Source organism: Charadrius vociferus, unplaced genomic scaffold (genome assembly GCF_000708025.1).
Source record: "Charadrius vociferus isolate BGI_N301 unplaced genomic scaffold, ASM70802v2 scaffold51, whole genome shotgun sequence".
NCBI lineage: Eukaryota > Metazoa > Chordata > Aves > Charadriiformes > Charadriidae > Charadrius > Charadrius vociferus.
Genome location: NW_009646939.1, coordinates 1,291,568 through 1,311,894, shown reverse-complemented (window position 1 = coordinate 1,311,894; position 20,327 = coordinate 1,291,568). Strand labels below are relative to the sequence as shown.

At 38.5% G+C, this 20,327-nt stretch overlaps 1 protein-coding gene across 2 annotated transcripts in view; it reads right to left on the bottom strand.

Annotated features, from left to right (window-relative positions):
* DNAJC13 (DnaJ (Hsp40) homolog, subfamily C, member 13) overlaps positions 1 to 20,327 on the bottom strand; it is a 49,807-nt gene that overhangs the window by 12,291 nt on the left and 17,189 nt on the right. Inside the window, exons 20-43 of one of the 2 annotated variants that reach the window (XM_009894960.1) lie at positions 19,240 to 19,254; positions 18,654 to 18,736; positions 17,074 to 17,227; positions 14,773 to 14,876; positions 14,536 to 14,695; positions 13,426 to 13,488; positions 12,986 to 13,087; positions 12,725 to 12,829; positions 12,130 to 12,332; positions 11,589 to 11,673; positions 10,942 to 11,096; positions 10,003 to 10,048; positions 9,631 to 9,785; positions 8,790 to 8,991; positions 7,902 to 8,017; positions 7,020 to 7,098; positions 6,287 to 6,422; positions 5,145 to 5,329; positions 4,502 to 4,576; positions 3,756 to 3,875; positions 2,709 to 2,888; positions 1,633 to 1,800; positions 909 to 1,022; positions 454 to 570 (exon numbers count right to left, since the gene is read on the bottom strand). In XM_009894960.1, the coding sequence (XP_009893262.1) occupies positions 454 to 570; positions 909 to 1,022; positions 1,633 to 1,800; positions 2,709 to 2,888; positions 3,756 to 3,875; positions 4,502 to 4,576; positions 5,145 to 5,329; positions 6,287 to 6,422; positions 7,020 to 7,098; positions 7,902 to 8,017; positions 8,790 to 8,991; positions 9,631 to 9,785; positions 10,003 to 10,048; positions 10,942 to 11,096; positions 11,589 to 11,673; positions 12,130 to 12,332; positions 12,725 to 12,829; positions 12,986 to 13,087; positions 13,426 to 13,488; positions 14,536 to 14,695; positions 14,773 to 14,876; positions 17,074 to 17,227; positions 18,654 to 18,736; positions 19,240 to 19,254 (2,922 nt within the window). The remainder of the gene's footprint in view (positions 1 to 453; positions 571 to 908; positions 1,023 to 1,632; positions 1,801 to 2,708; positions 2,889 to 3,755; positions 3,876 to 4,501; positions 4,577 to 5,144; positions 5,330 to 6,286; positions 6,423 to 7,019; positions 7,099 to 7,901; positions 8,018 to 8,789; positions 8,992 to 9,630; positions 9,786 to 10,002; positions 10,049 to 10,941; positions 11,097 to 11,588; positions 11,674 to 12,129; positions 12,333 to 12,724; positions 12,830 to 12,985; positions 13,088 to 13,425; positions 13,489 to 14,535; positions 14,696 to 14,772; positions 14,877 to 17,073; positions 17,228 to 18,653; positions 18,737 to 19,239; positions 19,255 to 20,327) is intronic. The other variant, XM_009894961.1, reaches the window with a different exon arrangement.

Sequence of the window (20,327 nt, the reverse complement as noted above, 5' to 3'; positions counted from 1 at the left end):
GCTTCCCTTTCTTCCAGGCAGGGAGACAGGAAAACACTTTTCTACTATGATCACTATACCATCACTTAACCCTCTTTACATCTAAACATACCCTCGAAAAGCCTCAGTCCTCTTAAGATGTATGTTTGTCCATATATACAGGTGGACAGCAAAGCCACTAGGCAGAATCACTGCCTTCCGGAATTACTGAATCAACCTGAGTGTCCGCAGTGCACGCTTGTAGAGAAAAGGCATTAAGCCATCCGAAGCAGCACATCTTATAACAAACTCACTGTTCTTTTTAATTTATTCTGCTCCAATAGAGAAATATCCCATAACATGTGGATCATGTTGTAGGGAATTTCCATAAGAGTTTGTATTTTCTCCATTCTGTTTGCACTGACAGATAGATAAAGAGGAAAAAGTAACATTCCGAATACTGGTTTCAACAGGAAGGTTTTAGCTACATCTCACCTCTAGTTGGAAGGTAGGGACCTCATTGTAGACTCTCACAAAAATCTCTCCCACAATAAGTTCCTTTGCATGGTCACTGAAGACAAAGTCAGATCCGTAGCTCTTGTCACAATCACCCTTTAAACAGAGATACGCAGCACAAGCTCAGACAGAAAATCTTGTAGAAAGTGTAAAGCTATAACCCAATAATGAGACAGACAATACTTGAACAGAAAACTTAAAGCTTTAGCAAAAGTCAGAAGCTCAAGACAGACTGAAACATTACAAGAAAAAAAAACCCGCAAACGCTTAGGTTTGTTTTCTTTTAAGACTACTGAATGAAGAAAGTGACTTAGGAGTAGACAAAAATGGATACTTGTATTAACTATACCACTGCATTACAAGTAGATATACCAAAAAATGAAAGAGTTTAAAAAAATATATAGTACTGGGATTTAAAGTAAAGAGTATCTTACTCTCTTAATCATGCTTTCTTGTTGAGATTCCAGAAACTCCAGTAATTCAGCTCTTGTCCCATTGTTCCAGATCAAGTAGGGGTTCTCTGTGTTACTGTTAAGCATCTTCAGAGTCTAAGAAATATGTAATTTATATGATATAACAAGTTTACAACAGTTTTGGATCATCATGTACAGTGTGTTTCATGATATTAGTTAATCCAATCTCATTAACAACTAGAGCAATTTCATAAGCAAGTTTCAAGTGTCAAGTTTCCCATATACTGGACAAAACAGTATGTGTAAGTTATGTCGTACAGTACAATCTATATTTAGTTTTTCTTTATTCTACTTCAAGCCACACTTACTTCAGAGTCTCCTTTTATTTTTGACAGTGAGCAGCAACTACCTGCAGTATCTCTTTGTAGATGACTTCCTTGGCACCATTTTTAAAGGGAGTTTAGCCTTTGCTCTCCATCACCATTATATCCTTAAACCTTCAACAATTAACTTCTTTGCTCCCATATTTGTTTGGCAAATATTATTCTACAGTGTACTGTTCCTGTCTATAGTGTTTCAGGCTAAACCAGTTTCTTTTCCTTGCAGTTACTCCAACTGCAAAGAAAAAAACCATTGCACTGCTGTTCTCTTTATCAGGTTGGTTTAAGAAAGTTCAGTTTTTCAGAAGTGGCCAGGTACTCCTTCCAGAAATCACTAGAGAAAGTTTTGGCCAACAGATGCTTACCTCAGTAGGACTGACCACAGCGAGTTTCCTTGCAATATAGGGTGTCAGCATTCCAGCCAAGCTTTTCCTGATCGTTGGGTTTTCAGGTGTAGCTTGTTCTTCAGAAAGATACCCTCCAAGGCGACTCAAGGCCAGGAGACTGAGCTTAGCAAGGCTATTTGCTACCTCCTGAAAAATACAGGGACAGTTATAAAAAAAAAAGGTAGAGCTTACTGAAGAAATATTAAGAGTAGCTAGAAAGAGTTGTCCAACACTTCTGCACCAGAATGAACAGAACTGGTATGCCCTATTTGTCTGCATCACTAGTTATGCACTGATGTCTAATAAAACAGTAGGTGCTGCAGAACAGCACAATATGACGACTGTGTTGTGGGCTTAATAAATGCAGATAGACACGAGCACTGATAAGTAGGAAAAACTGGGGCATCTAGATGAGCTGAAAGCTACAGAAGCTATTTAGTGTAATAGCTTCTGACCAGACAATAGTTCCTGCTAACACAGTCATTATCAGCATAAATAAGCCTTTTATGACAGCAATAAAAGAATTAGTAACTACAACAGACTGTTCAAAGCTCATCTCATCCAGTAACTGAGGAAGAAATGCCATACTTCAGAACGTCACCATTTAAGGAAATGGAAGTGTGAAGCCACTTACACAGCTGTGGGGCAAAGGGAACAATATAGCTCTAAAGTAGACATTTCAGATAAGGTCATGGTACCACTACACAATCCTTTCAGTCGAGCCTCAAGAAAAGAGAACTTTCTTCTGATAGCATAAGTTTACTTTTTTTACTGTTCACTATAGATAAAAAAAATCTCTTGTGTTAAGTCTATTAGAAATTACAGGTTTTGCAGCTTTAATATTTGAACTCAAAACACGAGCTACTCTAAAAAAAAACCAAACTCAAAAAACAGTATTTACACTACTGCACAAAAATCCCCTTCAAAAACTGCTCTGTTAACATTATTGTTCATGTAATTCAAGGACTCAAATATTTGAATACACTTATTTTGTTAATAAGAGATGGCAAGCAACAACCGTTGGTGTCTGAAAGCATCCACCTTGTTAACATTACCTGGTGATTTGAATCTTCGCTTTTCTGAATTCCGCTCTCTTCTAGCGTATAGTCATAGTTGAAGAGGTAACCCAGTAAGTACCAGAGAACTCCAGCTTGGAACAAATGCGTTTGTAGCCAGTAATCTAAGGCAAAGGAGCTAACACACTCTACTCCCAAAGCAGCTACTCGTGGTATGTTCTGAGGGAGGAAAAAAAAGTTTGCCTTAGTACTTGTGACCAAAGAAAGCCAGCTGGCTTCCTTACCAAAGACTTAAAGCCAAAACTTGCCAATTCTAGACTACTATCTAAGCAGAACAGGGATGAAAATTGAAGTAGACAGAACAACATCTGCAGCTGAAGTTAAGTGTCTGGGTAACCAAAAAACATGGCTAACCAGTCCACATCCTTCAAAGGAAGAGTACTTGACTAGTTATTTCATATGATTAGAAAGGAGCATTGATGAACTGATGGAAAAACAATTCAAGAAGTTGGCAGAGATTCCCAGGTGAGTTTTTTTTATGGCAATACATGTGTTCTGCAGAGATTAAAGAACACACAAACATCTACAGTCAATTATTATAGTCTTACAGTCTTCTGTTTTCACATAGCCCATATGAAAAGCTCAAGACAAGCTTTCCTTTGATTCAGACAAACTTCAGAATTTATAACATGAGACAATTTCTGAAGAGTTAAATGGCAAAAAAAACTTCTGGAATACTGTTCCCAGAGTTTATGCTGATATAGGAGTCTATCTGCTTACATAAAATCTAGCTCTAGTACTTTTATCTGCTGATTTAGTACACTAAACCAATCAGCTAGACATACCAGTTAAAAGGCAAAAGTATCTTAAACTTTATAGCGATTGCATTTTAAGTCCATTAAATGGATTCAAATACAAGTGTTGAGAACAAGGCAGTAGAGTTCTGTATCCCATAATGATTAACTGGGATCTTACAGAAGCATTTGATCAGTCTCTGCAATTGTCCAATCTCCCCTTAAAAGCAGAACATTCCCCTAAACATTTATCAGTTAAATACCCATTTAGGCAAAGGAAAGGAGCTCTTACCTTGCCATAATACAGTAGTCTACAGAGGTCCTTAATGATGTTAGGCATTTCTGTAATCTTCTCTCTGCATTCCTCAAACTGAGCTGCTACACTGTAACACTTGCTAATATAGCCGCATACCTACAAAAACCAATATTTCAATGGTTCCAAGTGGAGGGAAAACACGTTTACACTCCTGTTTTTTAATATATATAACACTCAATCAATATTTTATATTATATATACACAGAAACATTTATTTATTATCATATACGCTATGAGGACAGGCTGAGAGAGTTGGGGCTGTTCAGCCTGTAGAACAGAAGGCTCCGGGGAGACCTTATAGCAGCCTTCCAGTACTTAAAGGGGGCCTACAGGAAAGATGGGGAGGGACTCTTTATCAGAGAGTGTTATGACAGGACAAGGGGTAATGGTTTTAAACTAAATGAGGATAAATTTAGATGAGATAATAGGAAGAAATTCTTTACTCTGAGGGTGGTGAGGCACTGGAACAGGCTCCCCAGAGAAGTTGTGGATACCCCATCCCTGGAGGGGATGTGTTGAAAGCCAGGCTGGATGGGGCTTTGAGCAACCTGGTCTAGTGGGAGATGTCCCTGCCCATGGCAGGGGGGTTGGAACTCAATGATCTTTAAGGTCCCTTTCAATTCTAACCATTCTATGATTATGCAATATATATACACACACTATAATATATATTGTCTTCTGAGAAACTGATTCAGTTAGTTAAGGTTGCTGCTGCAACTTACCTGTACAGACATATCATCTGGTTTACTAGAACGAGTCAAGACTGCTACACAGCGATTGAACGCTTCTTGCAACACCTGTGAGGATTGGATGATGTGTAAGTTCAGTCGCAAGAAAAACTGATACAGGCTGGCAGAAATAAAAACGTTAACTCGTAAACGCATTTTTTATGGCTGAAGGGAAACGTTTGACAAAATCTGCTGCTTGCTCAAATGGTTTGTAGGGACAAGATTCCTAGCAAGTGCTGGTACTAGCCTTTGGTGCTTTAGAGTTGATAGGATTCTCACACGTGAGCTAATACGTTCAATGAAAAGCCTTCTGCTCAAGTGACTTGTTCACATTTATCTATTCTTTCACCTACAGAAGCTCTCAAGAGTTCTGTAAAGAAGTAGAGAAACATTTTATGTAGGTTGCTTATCCACAGTTCAACAGACAAGCCTACATCCACAAAGGGGTAATAGTCTGCAGAAGGCTGCTTCTGCTGCGTCCAGAAGAGAAACACTAAGAATAGACAAGTGTCTCAACAAGACCAAAAGTGATTCTCAATTGCATCTGATGTCCTGTTCATTGAGGGTCTGGGATTTTTAGCTGTGGAAGAGTTAAGACCAAAAAGAAATTCATTGCAGTAAGTTTCTTTCCATTTACCTCAATTCCATTTTCTCTTCTCAGTTCTTCTGCGTTTAATGCTGAACAATTGACAGTATGGAAAGCAAGTTCTGTAGCAGCAGGCAACAGAGGAGATTCTTTGGAAAACAAAAGATCATCTGATGTTTCAATAGTAATAGTCTTTATCAGCATAGGATAGCCCGCATACTTGTAAGGTTTCAACTCTGAAAGAGAAAAAAAAGTCAAAGTTTACATATATGCAGCGTCTAAGCAATTTAAACCATCGCATAACTCTCAGTGGAAGATATATCTGATATATAAGGACTAGGAGTCAAAGAAAGTAGACACCCGGGAAAATGGAGCGAGACTGAGCAGTCCACAGAATCTCACTCCTTGTCACGTAAAACTGTCATGCTAGAAGCTGACAGAGCTTCATAGAAAGAAACTCATTTAAGATTAAAGAGACTTATCTCCAGCTCAGCAAGCTCCCAAGCTCAGAGCCTTCCAAATGATGCTTGCCTCTCTCCAGAAACTTATGAGTATAGCTTTGTCTGTCTTAGGCCAGGATTGTCTAACAATAAGCCTATAAGGCCCTTTTCCATTTTGACATGGCAATCATATGTTGTAGCAACACACTGTTGACTCTCTAAGACTCGGACATGCCAGCAGCTGCCAGCCAGGGACTGTAGTTAAAGCCAAGGGTTAGGGTACTCTGGCTATCCCTCTTTCCCAGTTGGGCTGTGAAAGAGGTAGTATTGCAGCACACTCACCAGAGGATTCTAACACTAGTCAGGATTTCTCAAGATTACACTCATGAGGCTATTAAAAATGAGACAATCTCATTTATACACAGAATCTGCCATCTGGGTGACTGAGTACTAGTGAGGACTTTTCTGCATAGACAGAATTGTAAGTCTAAGTTATACATGGAAGAAGATTCAAACTGATTAGTATCGGAGCAAAGAATTTCAAGAAGCTATTAATGCTTTTTGAATTATGTTTTACTGCAGATGCATTTTATGGAAGAAAAAGTCCTATTTTGAAGCCCTGTACCGTAGCTACATAATGCTGTGGCAAGCCAGAAACCAGAACACAGACTCAAGAACAGAGGAGATTAAAATTCACCATAATAGCCACTAAAGAAGTGAATATAAAACATTATTCTGAGACAGTATGCTTACCTTCCTTATGCCTGTTGAAGAGGATGCTCTGAGTTTTCAAGATCAAAATTATGTTTTCTGGATCTGGCCCATCTATCACCTTGGCAGACTTCGTGCATAGAAATTCATATGCTTTATTAACCTTTTCAAACATATCCTGCAAATAAAGAGAAATAGCAGTCTCAAGAGTTGCTAAGAAGCCCCTGAATTACTGCAAGTCGTCAGCATCAGTTTAGATGGAGGTAAAATAAAGCATTGCGGGTTATCAGCCACAACATTTTGTTGCCTTGTTACATTTCAGAGAATATTCTCAATAACCTTAAGAACACTGGTTCACAGACCAGCTTTCTTCTGTCTCCTAAACTCCACCAGAGGCAAGAGACTAAAACTAAGTCAATTTCACTACAACAAAAGCAGTAAGTACAGTTTGATTGTAAGAATGAGCAGAGGATGCAGTCTGTCTTTGAAAGGGAGCAATTAGCTTGTTTAGGTCCTGTGTAACTCTAAGCCAGATGCTTTCTGCAGTGTGGGTCTGAACCGATTGCATCAGTTGACTGTAGAAATCCTCATATTCGTTGACTGACATCAGTTAAATTACTCATCTACAGTATTAATCTATATTCTTGTATTCATTTAAGGCAGAGCTTTTAAAGGGGAAAAAGAAAATTTAAATGGGAATTTCAGAATTCTTAGTACACGTAATAGCTGAATTTGTCCCCACTTTATTAATACCATAAATTTGTGTTGTACATACCCTGCCTTCTGGATTCTTGTCTGGGTGATATTTTTGTGCCAGCCTGAAATAAGCTTTCCTGATCTTGCTTTCCTCATGCCTACAAGAAAACAAGTCTCATTAAATTAAGCAACATTAAAAAACACCACCAAACAGAAAAACAAGCTGGATTCTGACAACTGTACTAATAGTAACTGCAATTAAGTGAAAACTACAAAGCTCTCATATTTCAATTTGAAAGGAAATTTCAGAAATAGCAAGTATTTTAGTACCTCTTGTATTGAATATACTAACCAGAAGGTGCTCAGAGTCCCTGAATCTTCTAAATGAAGAGTCTAAATGAGCTATAAATGGTAAAAGTTAGTAGCTCATGATTTGTAACAAAAGTGCACTTTTCTTGAAGGATAAATACACAAGTGCTATCAGTTCTCTTTTAGAGGCCTAAAGTCGGAAAACAGTGGCAAGATAGGAGATAAAAAATCCTAAGGATATTATCATCAAGGGAGAGAAGACTATTTGGGAGGCGGAAGAAGGATGATTAGAGGTCAAGTTCCACTTTGAACGTATTCAAGTTCTGCCACGTTCTTTCCTCGCTATGGTTGAGTCTAATGCTTGTCCCGTAAAACAGCCTAGTGAATGCTTTGAAGCAGAGCTCAAAGCATTTCTTTCCCCCCAGTTTCAGTTTATCTGAACACTTTACAATTATTCTCTCAAACACTGGAGTTGGATTTTCAAGCTGCTTTATCTAAAGAGAAACAAAATCTTCCACTGTGAAAGAAGAAGGTGCTAGACATAACTGAAGTAGTACCACTGATTGGTTGCGAGTTCCGAGATAGACTTCAGTTTGTCAGCGTACAGAATTTATGTAAATGTAGTTATACAACTCTACCAAAAACAACTTACTGGCCTTGGCCTTTGGGAAGGTTAAGGACTTCATAAGCATCATCTATTGACATGGTAGGTGGCTTCTTTTCTACCTCCTTCTTCCACGCTTCTAGTGTATCTTTCAACAGTTTAACCTAAATAATTACAATTTATTAGTGTTTCATTTATACTGACACCAGTACATGTCATCTTTATTTAAAAAGTGCTGCTTTATTAATGAATCCTTATCACCCATCACCCTAAGTTCAAAGACCTAGTCCTTTTATTATGGTTCCCCCTCCAGTCAGGAAGCAATTAAGACTTTGCCGCACTGCAGTGCTATATTTTATTCAAGATAAGAGCACCTTAAGATTAAAAGGTCTATGCAAGAGTCACATTAGAAGAGGGAGAATCACTTAAGTGGTATGTACTTCACATCTCAATGCTACAAAAACTACAACAAAGCTGCATGAATAACTAAAGCTGCTTAGACAGGTCTAGACCACAGACTTATACCAAAAAGATCTCACCAATCCAGGTGAAGTACTGCTACCAAGTTAGCTCAGTTTCTTGTCCAGCATGGACAAGAACGAACCCAGAATTGATGAGTCCTTCCTGCCGCGAGTCATCCCCCCCCATCACTTGAAGTTAACTGAAACACTATCTGAAGTTTCTCGGATACTTTATTTTGGTTTTCTAGTAATCACGACAAGGAGGATATACTTAACATGTAGTTGCTATATGGCATGAAGACTATTCTGCTTCAAGATAGTGTGTTTAGTGTATTTGCTTATGAACTGAAAGTCAGGATCAATCAGTTACTTGCAACAAACCTAGCATTTGATTTCCCTAATTTTTGTTACAAATACCACTTTTCGGATTATGAAAGGTAAGAACTAAACAAATCCTAAAATACTTCTTACTTACCGGATCTTTAATTGGCCAGTCTGGAAATCTGAGTGTATCACAGAGATGCTTGAGGTAATAAATATTACAGAACAGCTCATTTTCCAGTTGTGGATAGTTGATAACTGGGATAGGACAGTATTGGTAGAGTGCTCTGGTATTGCTTTGAAGACGAGGGGTGAAGTCAGCAAGATGAGCAGCAATCTTCTCTATCATAAGACGCCTAAAAGTTACAAAGTTTGGTTTAACACTTGCCAAGCAGTCCTCAGTGACTGTACAAGTGCATTCAATGATTTCTCCTGAAAAGGTTTTCCTTAGTAGTTTACCCCATGTCAGAAGGGATTCAAAATAGAACTCAGTCCTATTCTATTTTAAAGCCATTTCAATGCTATGAAAATTAGTTTATTAAAACCAACATAAAGTGGCATTTCGCACTCCCTCAACACCTCTTTATATTTTTGGGGTCTCCTAAAAAGTACTGTAATATTAGACATACATCTCCTAGATAGGTGCTGTTAATAAATGAGTACATCAAGTATAAAGCAGTCCACATAAATAGTGGAGTCTCCACTCATTAAAGGAACTTAAATCAACTGTGATAGAGGCAGATGTAAAGCACGTTGTCAGATGTTAAGGGAAATATTCCACTTCCCACTGCCAATTCCACTCCTCCCCACCCTATTATTTTTGATAGAAGTGCAGGGCAATGCAGGACATTGCCCTTGCAAAAGGCAAAGAGAGGGAAGCAATGAACCCATGGAATCCGGGTATTTTTGGCATTCTTTAGAAATGTCAAAGACAAGACCTCTTGAGCATAAGATGTAGTTCAGATTTATTTGTCCCTCTGACAGAAAACAGTTACCTCATTTCATTGCTCCAAATTGCTTCTGGAGTGTCAAATTCTCCAAGGAATATCTCAGAAAATTTTTCTGGTTCATAGTTTTCTAAATAACACACCATTGCTTCAGGAAGAATATGTCCAAGTATACTTCTTTGAACTATATCTTGACCTTTTGTCTACAGAAGAGATCACATTGTCATCTGAAAGGTAATCTGAATTCAGTCTTACTAAACAACTTGAGATCTAAAATACCCTCCCCCTTTTCCCTTATAGTTCTTAAATTCTAGCTCTTGAGAGCTTTGAAAAAGAACAACATGAAGTATTGTTAAAACAACTACAGGTGGTTTGCAAAACTATTTGGAAACAGAGGCAGTTACTTGGCAGTCTACTCACTTCTTCAGACTTGAAGGCTTGTTTTGTATGTGTGTATTTCAAAAACCTAGAGGAGAAACAGCAGTTATTTTTTCTTTAATTGATAGTTAAGGCACCCTTGAAAGATATAGTCCAGCTGGCAAGTCTCATACATTTACTTTGAGATAAAAGAGTAACAGCAACAATTGAATGAATCTCTGTACAGAGTCCATCAAATCCTTGAGAGCTCCAACAAGTTAAGCACTCCCATGTTATAAATGTTGCTCTATGTTCATCGTTTCAGTTTGGAAGTCTTACTCCTGAAAGATTGTTTTCTCCACACACACAAAAAAAAGAAGCTGATAGACAGACAACCCTTCCATACAAACCCCTCCCTCCACCGTTAGATCATCATTGCAGGGATGAAACAAGATGATCTTACACTAACTGACAGTCCTGTTACACTAGAGTCATCACGTAAACATTTCCCAATGCATTCTGCTGTAGAAGAGACTGAAAAAGCTATCATACAATTCCTGTTATGAACTACTGAATTTAGAGGAAGAATACTGAATTAACTGCAATAGCCACCTGCATGTGCAGTGCATCTGTGTCAGGCAGTACAGACTGTTTTAGGCTTCAATACTAAAACCAGCTATTAGATTTTTCTGCCACTTTTCATAGCTGCTTACTATCAAAAACTACATTAGCATATCAGTAACCTGTATTACTGCTCTTTAGTACCTGCAATGATTTGTTCCTCTACAATAAGCCATACGTAGTGGTACTGTTAGCACTAGACGATCAGACACGCTCTCGTTCCCTCCCTGGCAGGGTCATAAGGAATTCACTTTAGTGACTGACTGGACCATGTGACAGCGATTCTTCTAGAGAGTGTCTGCACTCCCTGGAACATTTAGAGCAACAGTATTCCTGAGCATGACTGGTTAAGAGGTATTTTTAGCTATTCTTTTTCCTCACCTTGCAATAGGAAGTACATTGGAACCCGTGTACATCATGATAAAGAAGAACACTCCACTCAGATAAAAACGAGGTAACTGAGGGTTATCCTGCATGACGTGAAACAGCAATATAGCGACTTTTTCCACAAGGATAGGATCAAAAGTCAGTAATAGCTGAAAGCAAACACAGGCATTTACATTAGTGCTTGAGTAGCCCAAGCTACCTAGCCAAAATTGAAGTTTTAACTCATTCAGTGTTGGGACAAGCCAGTAAATTTACAAGGATTGCAGTTAAAAGAATACTTCAGCCCAAAAATAACAAGTTCAAATCACAGAATGTTTAAAGTTGGAGGAGACCTCTGGAGGTTATCTTGTTGACTCCCCTGCTCCAAAGCAGGGTCACCTACAGCTGGGTGCCGAGGTCCATGTCCAGATGGCTTTTCAGTATCTCTAAGGATGGAAATACTTACTAATGAGATACAGGCTGAAACAACACGAAATTTGTAACAACACCTAGTGAAATAAACAACTGCTTGTCCAGAGATCTGCAGGATGTTACAAATGTCATTTGATGTCTTTGTCCCACTTAAAGTACTCACACAGGGAAGATGGGAGAATAAGTCAGACTTTTACTCATTTAGATACATTTTTTGAAGAGTTGCTTACCTGAGTGATATGAGGAAGGCAAGTACTATCTGACAACAGCCTCTTCACTCTAGGCAGAGGTCTTATAATAGCATTGTCTTGATCCCTAAAAATATAAAGTGTCACAGCAGTGAGCACATGTGCTTTTTCTCTTTCAAGAACGAACAAGTATCAGGCTATTGAGATCATATTCAGTGTCATCATTTTTTTTAACTTCAAAGTTTGTTGTTAAACTTGATAAGTGTGGCTTAGTGTTATGCATTAAAAGCAGCTTTGTTTCCAAGTTAAACAAGAGCCTGCCTGCAAGAGTAAGACTATGCTGCTGTGCATTAGAAACACACATCGCTTGTGCATTTATTCTTGCAGTCCCTTTCACAATATTAGTATTGTCTTGTGTACAAACTCTATTTGCCCGCAGAATTAATTATTACTATGTAAAAGGTGCTTTAATACAGTTCATTAGTGTACTACTTGGTTTCTAAGAGAAGCTTTAAGATAGAATTTATTAATTTATGCATCTGCCAGAGAAAGTTAACCACTTTTGCTGAAAATTAGTGTTTACCTGCTGGGAAAATATCCACACATCGCGATGAGCATGTTGAGTACAAGCGTGGCAAGGTCAGTCTCATTCAACACAGCCTGGCCGCTGGCAAGCAAGCACCACTTCAGCTGAGGGATGACCTGCAATGGTCGCCAGCCATCCATACCTTGAGCCCAGCAACGTGTTTTTGAAGTCAGCTTTCCACTGTTCCATAGTTCCTGCATCTATTGCAAAATTAGAGATGAATGTAGTTGATTCAGCATTCAGAGCTACCTTTGCTCCTGAACATTCACACTCAAGACAAGCTTTTAACTGCTGTATGGCAGACTACTATAGTTGCATGGAATTCCAACACATTTACAACTCTGTCAGGAAATATGAAGTACACGTTGACAGGTTAATTGCAGTATGGAGGGGAAGGCAGCCTTACCAAAAAGGCTGTGGTTCTTGGCACAATATCAAGTCTCTCATCTAGCTTTAATCTTTAAATAAAGAGTTATACTTTGAGAATACAATTTAGCATTGTTTGCAGATTTCCCTCTCACTGTTTGAGACACACCCAGTCACCACGATGGAAACAATTTGTCAAGTTTAAGAGTTTGAAGCTGCCAGGTACCTCTTGAAAGCTGTAAGGACCACTCCTTTCTTTGTCAGCATTGCCAAAGTACCATTCTTTCTCGCTCTCCCTCTTCATATCAGGTGCCGCTTCAATCACATTGCTCTAGAAGTTGATATTTATAGGAACAGCTTTAGCTTCACTGCAAATATCACATTTCCACAGGAAATGTGAAAAAGGACATTGATTTTTTTTTTTTTTAAAGAATTGTCCTTTTAGCAAACCAATGTATGAGTAGAGTAAGAAACAAAGGCCACATACCTGCAGAGGGACTGTAGCTCTGCTTGTGTGAAGATGTGCCAGAGTAAGCAGATCTACAAGGATTCTGATGCCATTTGAATCCATAAGGTCCTTCACATTTCTCTGTTAATGGATGAACTGAGTTAACACAAGCATTTTCCAGGTAAGAGTTGTTACAAGTACTGAACAGTTTTATTCTAGTAAGAAGCAACCATGAGAAAAGTCAAATCATTCTCTAAAGTGACTAGAATGGTACAGTCTCCACAATATCTACATGTTTCTTTCACCTTTCTCACCAGTGAAGAATAGCTACCACATCCCAGAAAGCTGTACTAAACATTGTTTTCAGACTTCCTCAAGACTTGAATTTTTGCTGAAGTTGACCCTGGAAGACTAGTTCAGACCATTTTATACAGCTAGAAGATTGATAAATTACTGTTAAGTGTACATGTCCACCTTACCTTATTAAGGATCAGCTTGTTGAGAAACAATATCAATCTGTCCCGCTCAAGCCTATCAGTGCACTAGTGCAGCAGAAGAGAACAAATTAGTATTTGATAGCACATATTAGACATCACCTTCAAAAGTCAATACAGTTGCACCTGCCAAGACCCATTTACTTTTTTCATGCTCAGGATAAAACTGATGACTATGAAGTGTCCAGTTTCATGCATAGCTAATAAATGCAGCTTCCTACCACTGAGGAGGAAATGCCTTGGTTCCCCTCCATCCTCTTTGTTGCCCCGGGTCTGACATTCAAACCCACTGTTCTGCTAAGTTTACTGTTCTAAAGGGACAGTGTTTGGATTCCCTTGGGAGCCAGTTAACACAACTACAATGAAAGAGAGAATGCTTTCAGACAGCAGACAGAACGGGTCTCTGATGTTATATCTCTGGTGAGACTATCAAGACTCAAGGTAAAATAACAAGACACTGCATTCGTTCAGTTTCACTTACAACAGCCATATCTAAAACTCATACTGATGTTAGTAAAGAACCCTTTCTTCAGACAGCATGGAAATGCATTTTTGCAAGCTGCACCAGTTGCTAGACATAACTTAGCAAACACTTAATAGACAAAGTAGTTACCACTAAAAATCTAAAAATCATCACATGTGCCCATCTAAGGCTACCATTCATTAGATCTGGGGCTGTTGATACTACTCTTGAAGTCAGTATTTTGAAATAAAGTGACATGGAACAAAGTTCTCCACTTTAAAAAGCATTATGGGTCTGCATTTTTCAAAAGCAAGCACAAGATTAGTATCACACAAACTTCCTTCACACTATTTCTGTACAGCCTGAAAACCTGTTAAGGCCAACAAAATGCAGATATAAAAAGACTAGTATGAAATACCTTTATGATCAGCAGGTTTTTTAGTGAAACTTCAAATGAATCAAGGGGAGATACTAGGAACGCTTGGTGACAGCATGGAAAAAGAGCATTCATGCTGCAACTTCACATTCTGTAAAACCAGAACTCGGGTTTCACAGAAACTTGAAGGATCTGAATGTATGTTGGACTAGCTGTATGTTAACTACTATATCAAGTAGTTTTAAATAATTCTTACCCTTTCTAACATCCCGACAATGTACTTAGTATCAGAAAATGGTCCTATTTCTTCATGACATCTTCCATAAACAATGGCCAATGCTTGCAGACATAAGCATTTCATATTCACTTTTGGAGTAAGCAAAAAGCGATGGTAGAGTTCATTGAAGAATTCATATCTAATAAAGAAATGAGATTTTAGTGAAGAAAACAACAAAGACCTTGGGAATTAGATAGGATTTTAATAACGTCTCACGATTTTTTGATTGCTCCACTCTCTTCAGTTTCATCTTCTTCCAGTAGCAATCTTAGGTAATAATCCCCTATTTTTATTTCTTCAGAAAGGCACTCATATTTTACCTGTAACACAGAACAAGTTACTTAACAGTAAATAGTTTCTCTTTCATTAAGTTTTTACTTGCATAACACCACTGTACTTGCTTGCATCCATAAGCTCAACAAGGTTAGCAAGCCCTCCTGTAGCGTGAGGAAGGCTGAAATCTGCAAGTTTGCTGTTAAAGAAACTCATCTACAAAATATATTCCAGAAACTATTGTTACTCCCCAGAACAAATGAAGTTTCTCATCTTACTGAAATCCCAGCTTCCAGCCTTTAAGTAACTTGTTTCTAGTATCAGCTGGTTTTATTAACTAAATTTGGATAATACACTATGTATTCAGTGACTCAAGTTTTAATAAGTAGTTATTCCACTGTAAGGTATTGCACTCAATGTTACTACAAGTATCAAACACAAGCATGACTTAATTACTAGTTATACTTGCTATTATGCTAGGTAATGAAAGCCCAGAGGCATCAGTATACACACCAACAACCTAAAGTGAAATTGCACAACAAGCACTAGCGTTAACTTCAGAGCAACTACATTAAATTTAACCATATGCCTCAATGCTCAGTGGTTTTAAGCATCTGACAAGCACCTCATTTAGAGGTACCTCTAACATACCACAAAAGCCACCCTCTACAATGGTTTTCTTATCTATAGTTTGCAAGCCACTGTCATGAGGCCACAAAGTTATCTACAGATTTCGCCACAGCACGCGATACAAAGAGGTCCCACTACCTAGTACACATCCACAGCAATCTCAAGCCACCATCTCCTTGGCAAAGTGACAGGTTGCATAGCTGCAGAGAAGCCTTTGTCACTACTGCGTAGTTAGTTCAAATGCTTACAGCATAGCCTGATAAAGTATTCATTTAAAAGCAAATCTCCGAAACAGCAGGAGTTCAAAGATCATGTTACAGAAGCCCCCCTCAAACCAGTCCCAAAGTATCCTGGGCTGTAACTGCAAGAATGCCCGTGATCCATTCCAGTAGTATAAGCCACATAAGAGTGCAAAGTGCAGGTGGGAAGCCTGTATTACTACGTTTCAAATCTGTACTTTTGATTCTGCCCCAGTTAGCACCTCTAAAGTACAGAGACAGAGCTGCAAGAACGGACACTGTGGCACACAGAAGTCCTGTGCCTGACCCATACTTGAAGGAAACTTTGAAAGCTAAATGCCAGTGCAAAGAAATACCAATCCAAACCCAAACTTAGCTATTCACTGCATCGAGGTAAGAAGTAATCTGTAGCTGTGTGACAGGGATAAGTTGTGTAAATAAAATAGTTCTTTCTCCTAAAGCATTAGTCCAATGTCTTACAATTTCTGATTTGCCAGCATGGTCAACTAAGGAGAACTCCACAAAAGCAGCAGTTTAGTCTTGTTTCACTAGTAGTCCTCTACTCAAATGTCAACTAGAAAGTTGTACAGTGACAAGGATGGCATTGGGAATATTTAAGAATATCTTACAGTTGAATTCAAATGTGGCTTTGTTTTGCTTTAGCATTACACAAAATAAAGCTGTGTGGAACCATAATACTGGAGATAAGAGGAAAGTACAGGAAGCATCTATTAAACACATTACTTGAAAACATCTTGCAAGTTGTTTTGGGAAAGCCAGTTAAGACCATATCAATTGTTTTGGAGATGCCTGAAATGCTATTCTGACTTTAGGTACTGCTGTTCCCAGAATGTGAAAGCAGTATCTTCAATCTCTAATTTCCAGAGCAGCATGGTTTTAGCCACATAACCTATTCATGGCTTGGCAACCCAATATTTAATGGCCTTAGGATCACTGAGACACAATGGAAATAAAGACAAGGAACTTGTTATCAGGAAGAAGTGACTTATGAAACTACCCAGAACAAGTTTGACGGAGCACATTCAAGACGTATGACTTATCTTGACAACAATGTAATACCAACTCTTCTCTCTTCCTCTTAACGCAAGAACACATCAATGGTTCTGATCAATGTTTCATCTCTACGGTGCTATTTGTCAGGCTGGAGAGGTTTCAGTTTTGCAGAGTAGCACAGGACAATAATGCTTGTCCCCAGACTCAAGCCTTAGCAGTCTATTCCAGAACCCTAGAACTACTCTACCTTGCAGTCAGGGATTGTCAACACAAGATTTACTCATGTAGTTAGACACAGAAAACTGACATTTTAAGTAGACATATTTTACATACGCAGTTTCTCCTACAGTGGGTCATTTACCTCAAACTCCTGATGGTTCCATGAGATAACATTAGCACTACCAAGTTCTCTGTCAATATTAAATGCTCTCATCTCAGACTCAAGAGTATCTCTCAGTTCTTCCCGTGTTTTGAAGTTCCAAATCAAGTTTGATCTAGCATGATCCTGAAGAAATCTAAGAAAGAAGTTACATAGTTTAAATCCCTCAAACATTATCTGAAGAGCAGACAAGATTCAGCTGGCAAGCTAGAGAAGATTAGCATTAGTGGACCTTAATTAGAAGGCACTGAGTAGTGGTCTCTAGTTTGTTACAGTAATTACAGTCATTCACTTGTATAGTGTTTCCATAGTGACGGAGGTCAGCATAGACTAAAGCATGCCTGTTGTTGTCATCCCTTCTGGCTCTATTTATTATTTGCACATAGCTTATGAACAGGAGACTTGCAAACTATTCACTGTATCTGCCAGTAAGGGCTACAAGTGAACAATAACCCAGGGCAGCAGACATGCACATACCAAGTGTATGTTTTCAACAAAAAGTAGTTCATGCAGGAAAACAGAAGTCAATGTCTCAAGCGTCACAAGACAGTCAGTGGACATTCTTCAGTGATAGTTATAAAACAGCATCTGGAGCCAGAGACCAGCCGAGAGCAGCACTTTGATACGCAAAGTTTGGGAGCATGCAAATCGTCCTTTCATGCAACATTTGTGCAGAGTGGACTCTACGTGACCTTTAGAAACATTCAGCACTGAATCAAACAGTTAAGTTTACAGAATTTCTCCAAGCTTGCTTTCATAGAGGTTGTTGAACAGTGAAGCTTTACTAGCCTATGCAACTTAACACCCCTAGCCAAGGTAAGTGATAATCTTTTTTCAGATGGAGGTTCCTCTGTTGTAAACTTTAACAGTTATTAGAACTCACAGGTAATCAAGCTGCATTTAGGACCTGTGCCACCATTTGAAATCCAGTATCCATGTGTTTTCTCTTTGCCTGCCTTAAGCTCATTTTTATTCCAATTCAAGCTCATAGAACTATAGAATAATTTGGGTTGAAAAGGGCCTTAGAGACCATCTAGTTCCAACCCCCCTGCCATGGGCAGGGGCACCTCCCACTAGACCAGGTTGCTCAAAGCCCCGTCCAGCCTGGCCTTGGACACCTCCAGGGATGGGGCATCCACAACTTCTCTGTGCAGCCTGTTCCAGTGTCTCACCACCCTGACAGTTAAAACAACTTGACTAGCTTACAGGTTGATGCAAACACTACAATGCTTTTCAGTGCTACTTTGCTCAGCCTTCAACATAATGGAGACCTGCACCTGCAGTTTGACGCTCACTCTTCCTTTTGATTCAAGGGTAAAAAGGATGTAGTTTGGTAACATTTGAGAAGCTTTCCAAATTTCCCCCTTTCCTAAACGCAAGCTAAATCCTTAAATACACTTTGTGAAAAATGAAATTTTCAGTTCCGGTTACAAAGCACTTGCACTGTTTCAGGCAAGCAGAAATTGGAATCAAGCCACAGCAACTCAGAAAATATTAACAAAAAATATCCAGTCAGGTAATAACTTGTATCAGACACCATCATATTAATCTTAAGTTTTTACCTGTAATAGAAGAGATCCCAATTTGCTTCTATTTTTATTCTTTGGCGTCGTTTCCTTAATATCACTGGCTTTTGAATAATGTTCTGCAAAAGAGTCAAATTTAAGAAGTTAGTAGAAATGGATATTCCCATTTTCCCTTTTTAATATAAAAAGCTGGTGGTTTTATATGCCTTCAAAAGCCACACTAAGTTAAGTCTCATTAATAAGGTCTCCTTTCTAGCAAGTGGCAGCAACAGACTTTCACGAGTGTTATTTACACAAAGTTAAATCATGCCAGAGAAACTTTCAGCTGTTTAACAAGTCATTCATTTACAAACAAGTTATCCCCGAGAAAGGCTTAGTTCCCATCACCATAAGCACTTATCAGCTCCAAAGCTGATGGAGGGGAAAACCCACAATGCTTCGCTCTTGAAAGGAAATAACTAGAGCGAGCCACAGAAATAAGTCACAAACCTGACTTGGCCACTGAAAGGTTCCCTAGTTTGGTCAAGTATGAAATCACTGTTACACGCTACATGAGGTACCACATGCAAGCAGAAGTCTGAGCAACAGAATCCACACAGTTAGCAGAGATATACAGACTCACCATATTGTTTCTGTCCTGATTGTGATTCAAAGTTGGAAGAAAAAGAAAAGGTACATTTAACAAGCCACAGCCACTGAAGTAAGTCAAAGTGGTAACACCAAACTTGCTCCTACCCTTTCCAAGTTACACTTGCATACATTTACTGTGAAATTAAACAGCTGAGAACTCCAGATAGAAAAATGATTGTTTAAACTTAGTATCTAGACAAGATGTTTAAATGCAATTTGTCCTTGACCACTGTTCTCCACATTTCTTCATTAATACTTTAACTTAGTTCACAAATTTATTTCAGAAATATTACTTGTCAAAATTCCACACCACAGTCCACAAACTTGAGCTAGATTTTACCAAGTTAAGGTTTTCCTGAGTTAAAGCTTATTGTTATGTCAAATCAACTACAAATATAGGCATTTTCAATACTCTGCATTGCTCTTTTCATGCTTCCTTGCATATGTAATAGCTTGTTTCATTTTCAGAATAAAAGAAAACAAGCTTAGTCAGGAGACTAAAGAAAGTTAAGGGAAATACTTTGTGATTCAACAAGTTTGTCATACAGAACATGATAAAAAAATGAAAGGAAAAAAAGAGACCAACAGTAACAATTCAAGCAGTGCTTCAGCTATCCTCTTCTAACATCACATCAAAACAATCACTTATTACTTCAATCTTAACCATGGTTTTACGTATACTCTTACGTTGCAATTTAAGCACCAAGATACCTACGTTCAAGGTAATACTAAGCTTCTTCAAGCAGGTTCCATAACTAAAATACCACTAGCATAAAGTGCACCAGCATAAAGACTATCCATGGTTTCTTCCAAATGTAGTTTAAAGACTGGTTTTGCCACATTTCAAGGAATTTCCTATTATCCTGTATAGTTATCTTGGAAGAGACACATGTAAGCTGCAGTCCAGTTTGATAAGTTTGGCTAAAGCAAGAACATGCTAAAGCTTCATACATATGCTGAATGAATCCTTTTGCCTGCTTTACATTCTCCCTGGAACCCATTTCTAACCCAAGATGAAGATTATTAAGAGGCAGAGAATTTACTAAAAGGAAGCAGAACTATGAAGTTTCTCGCATTCCT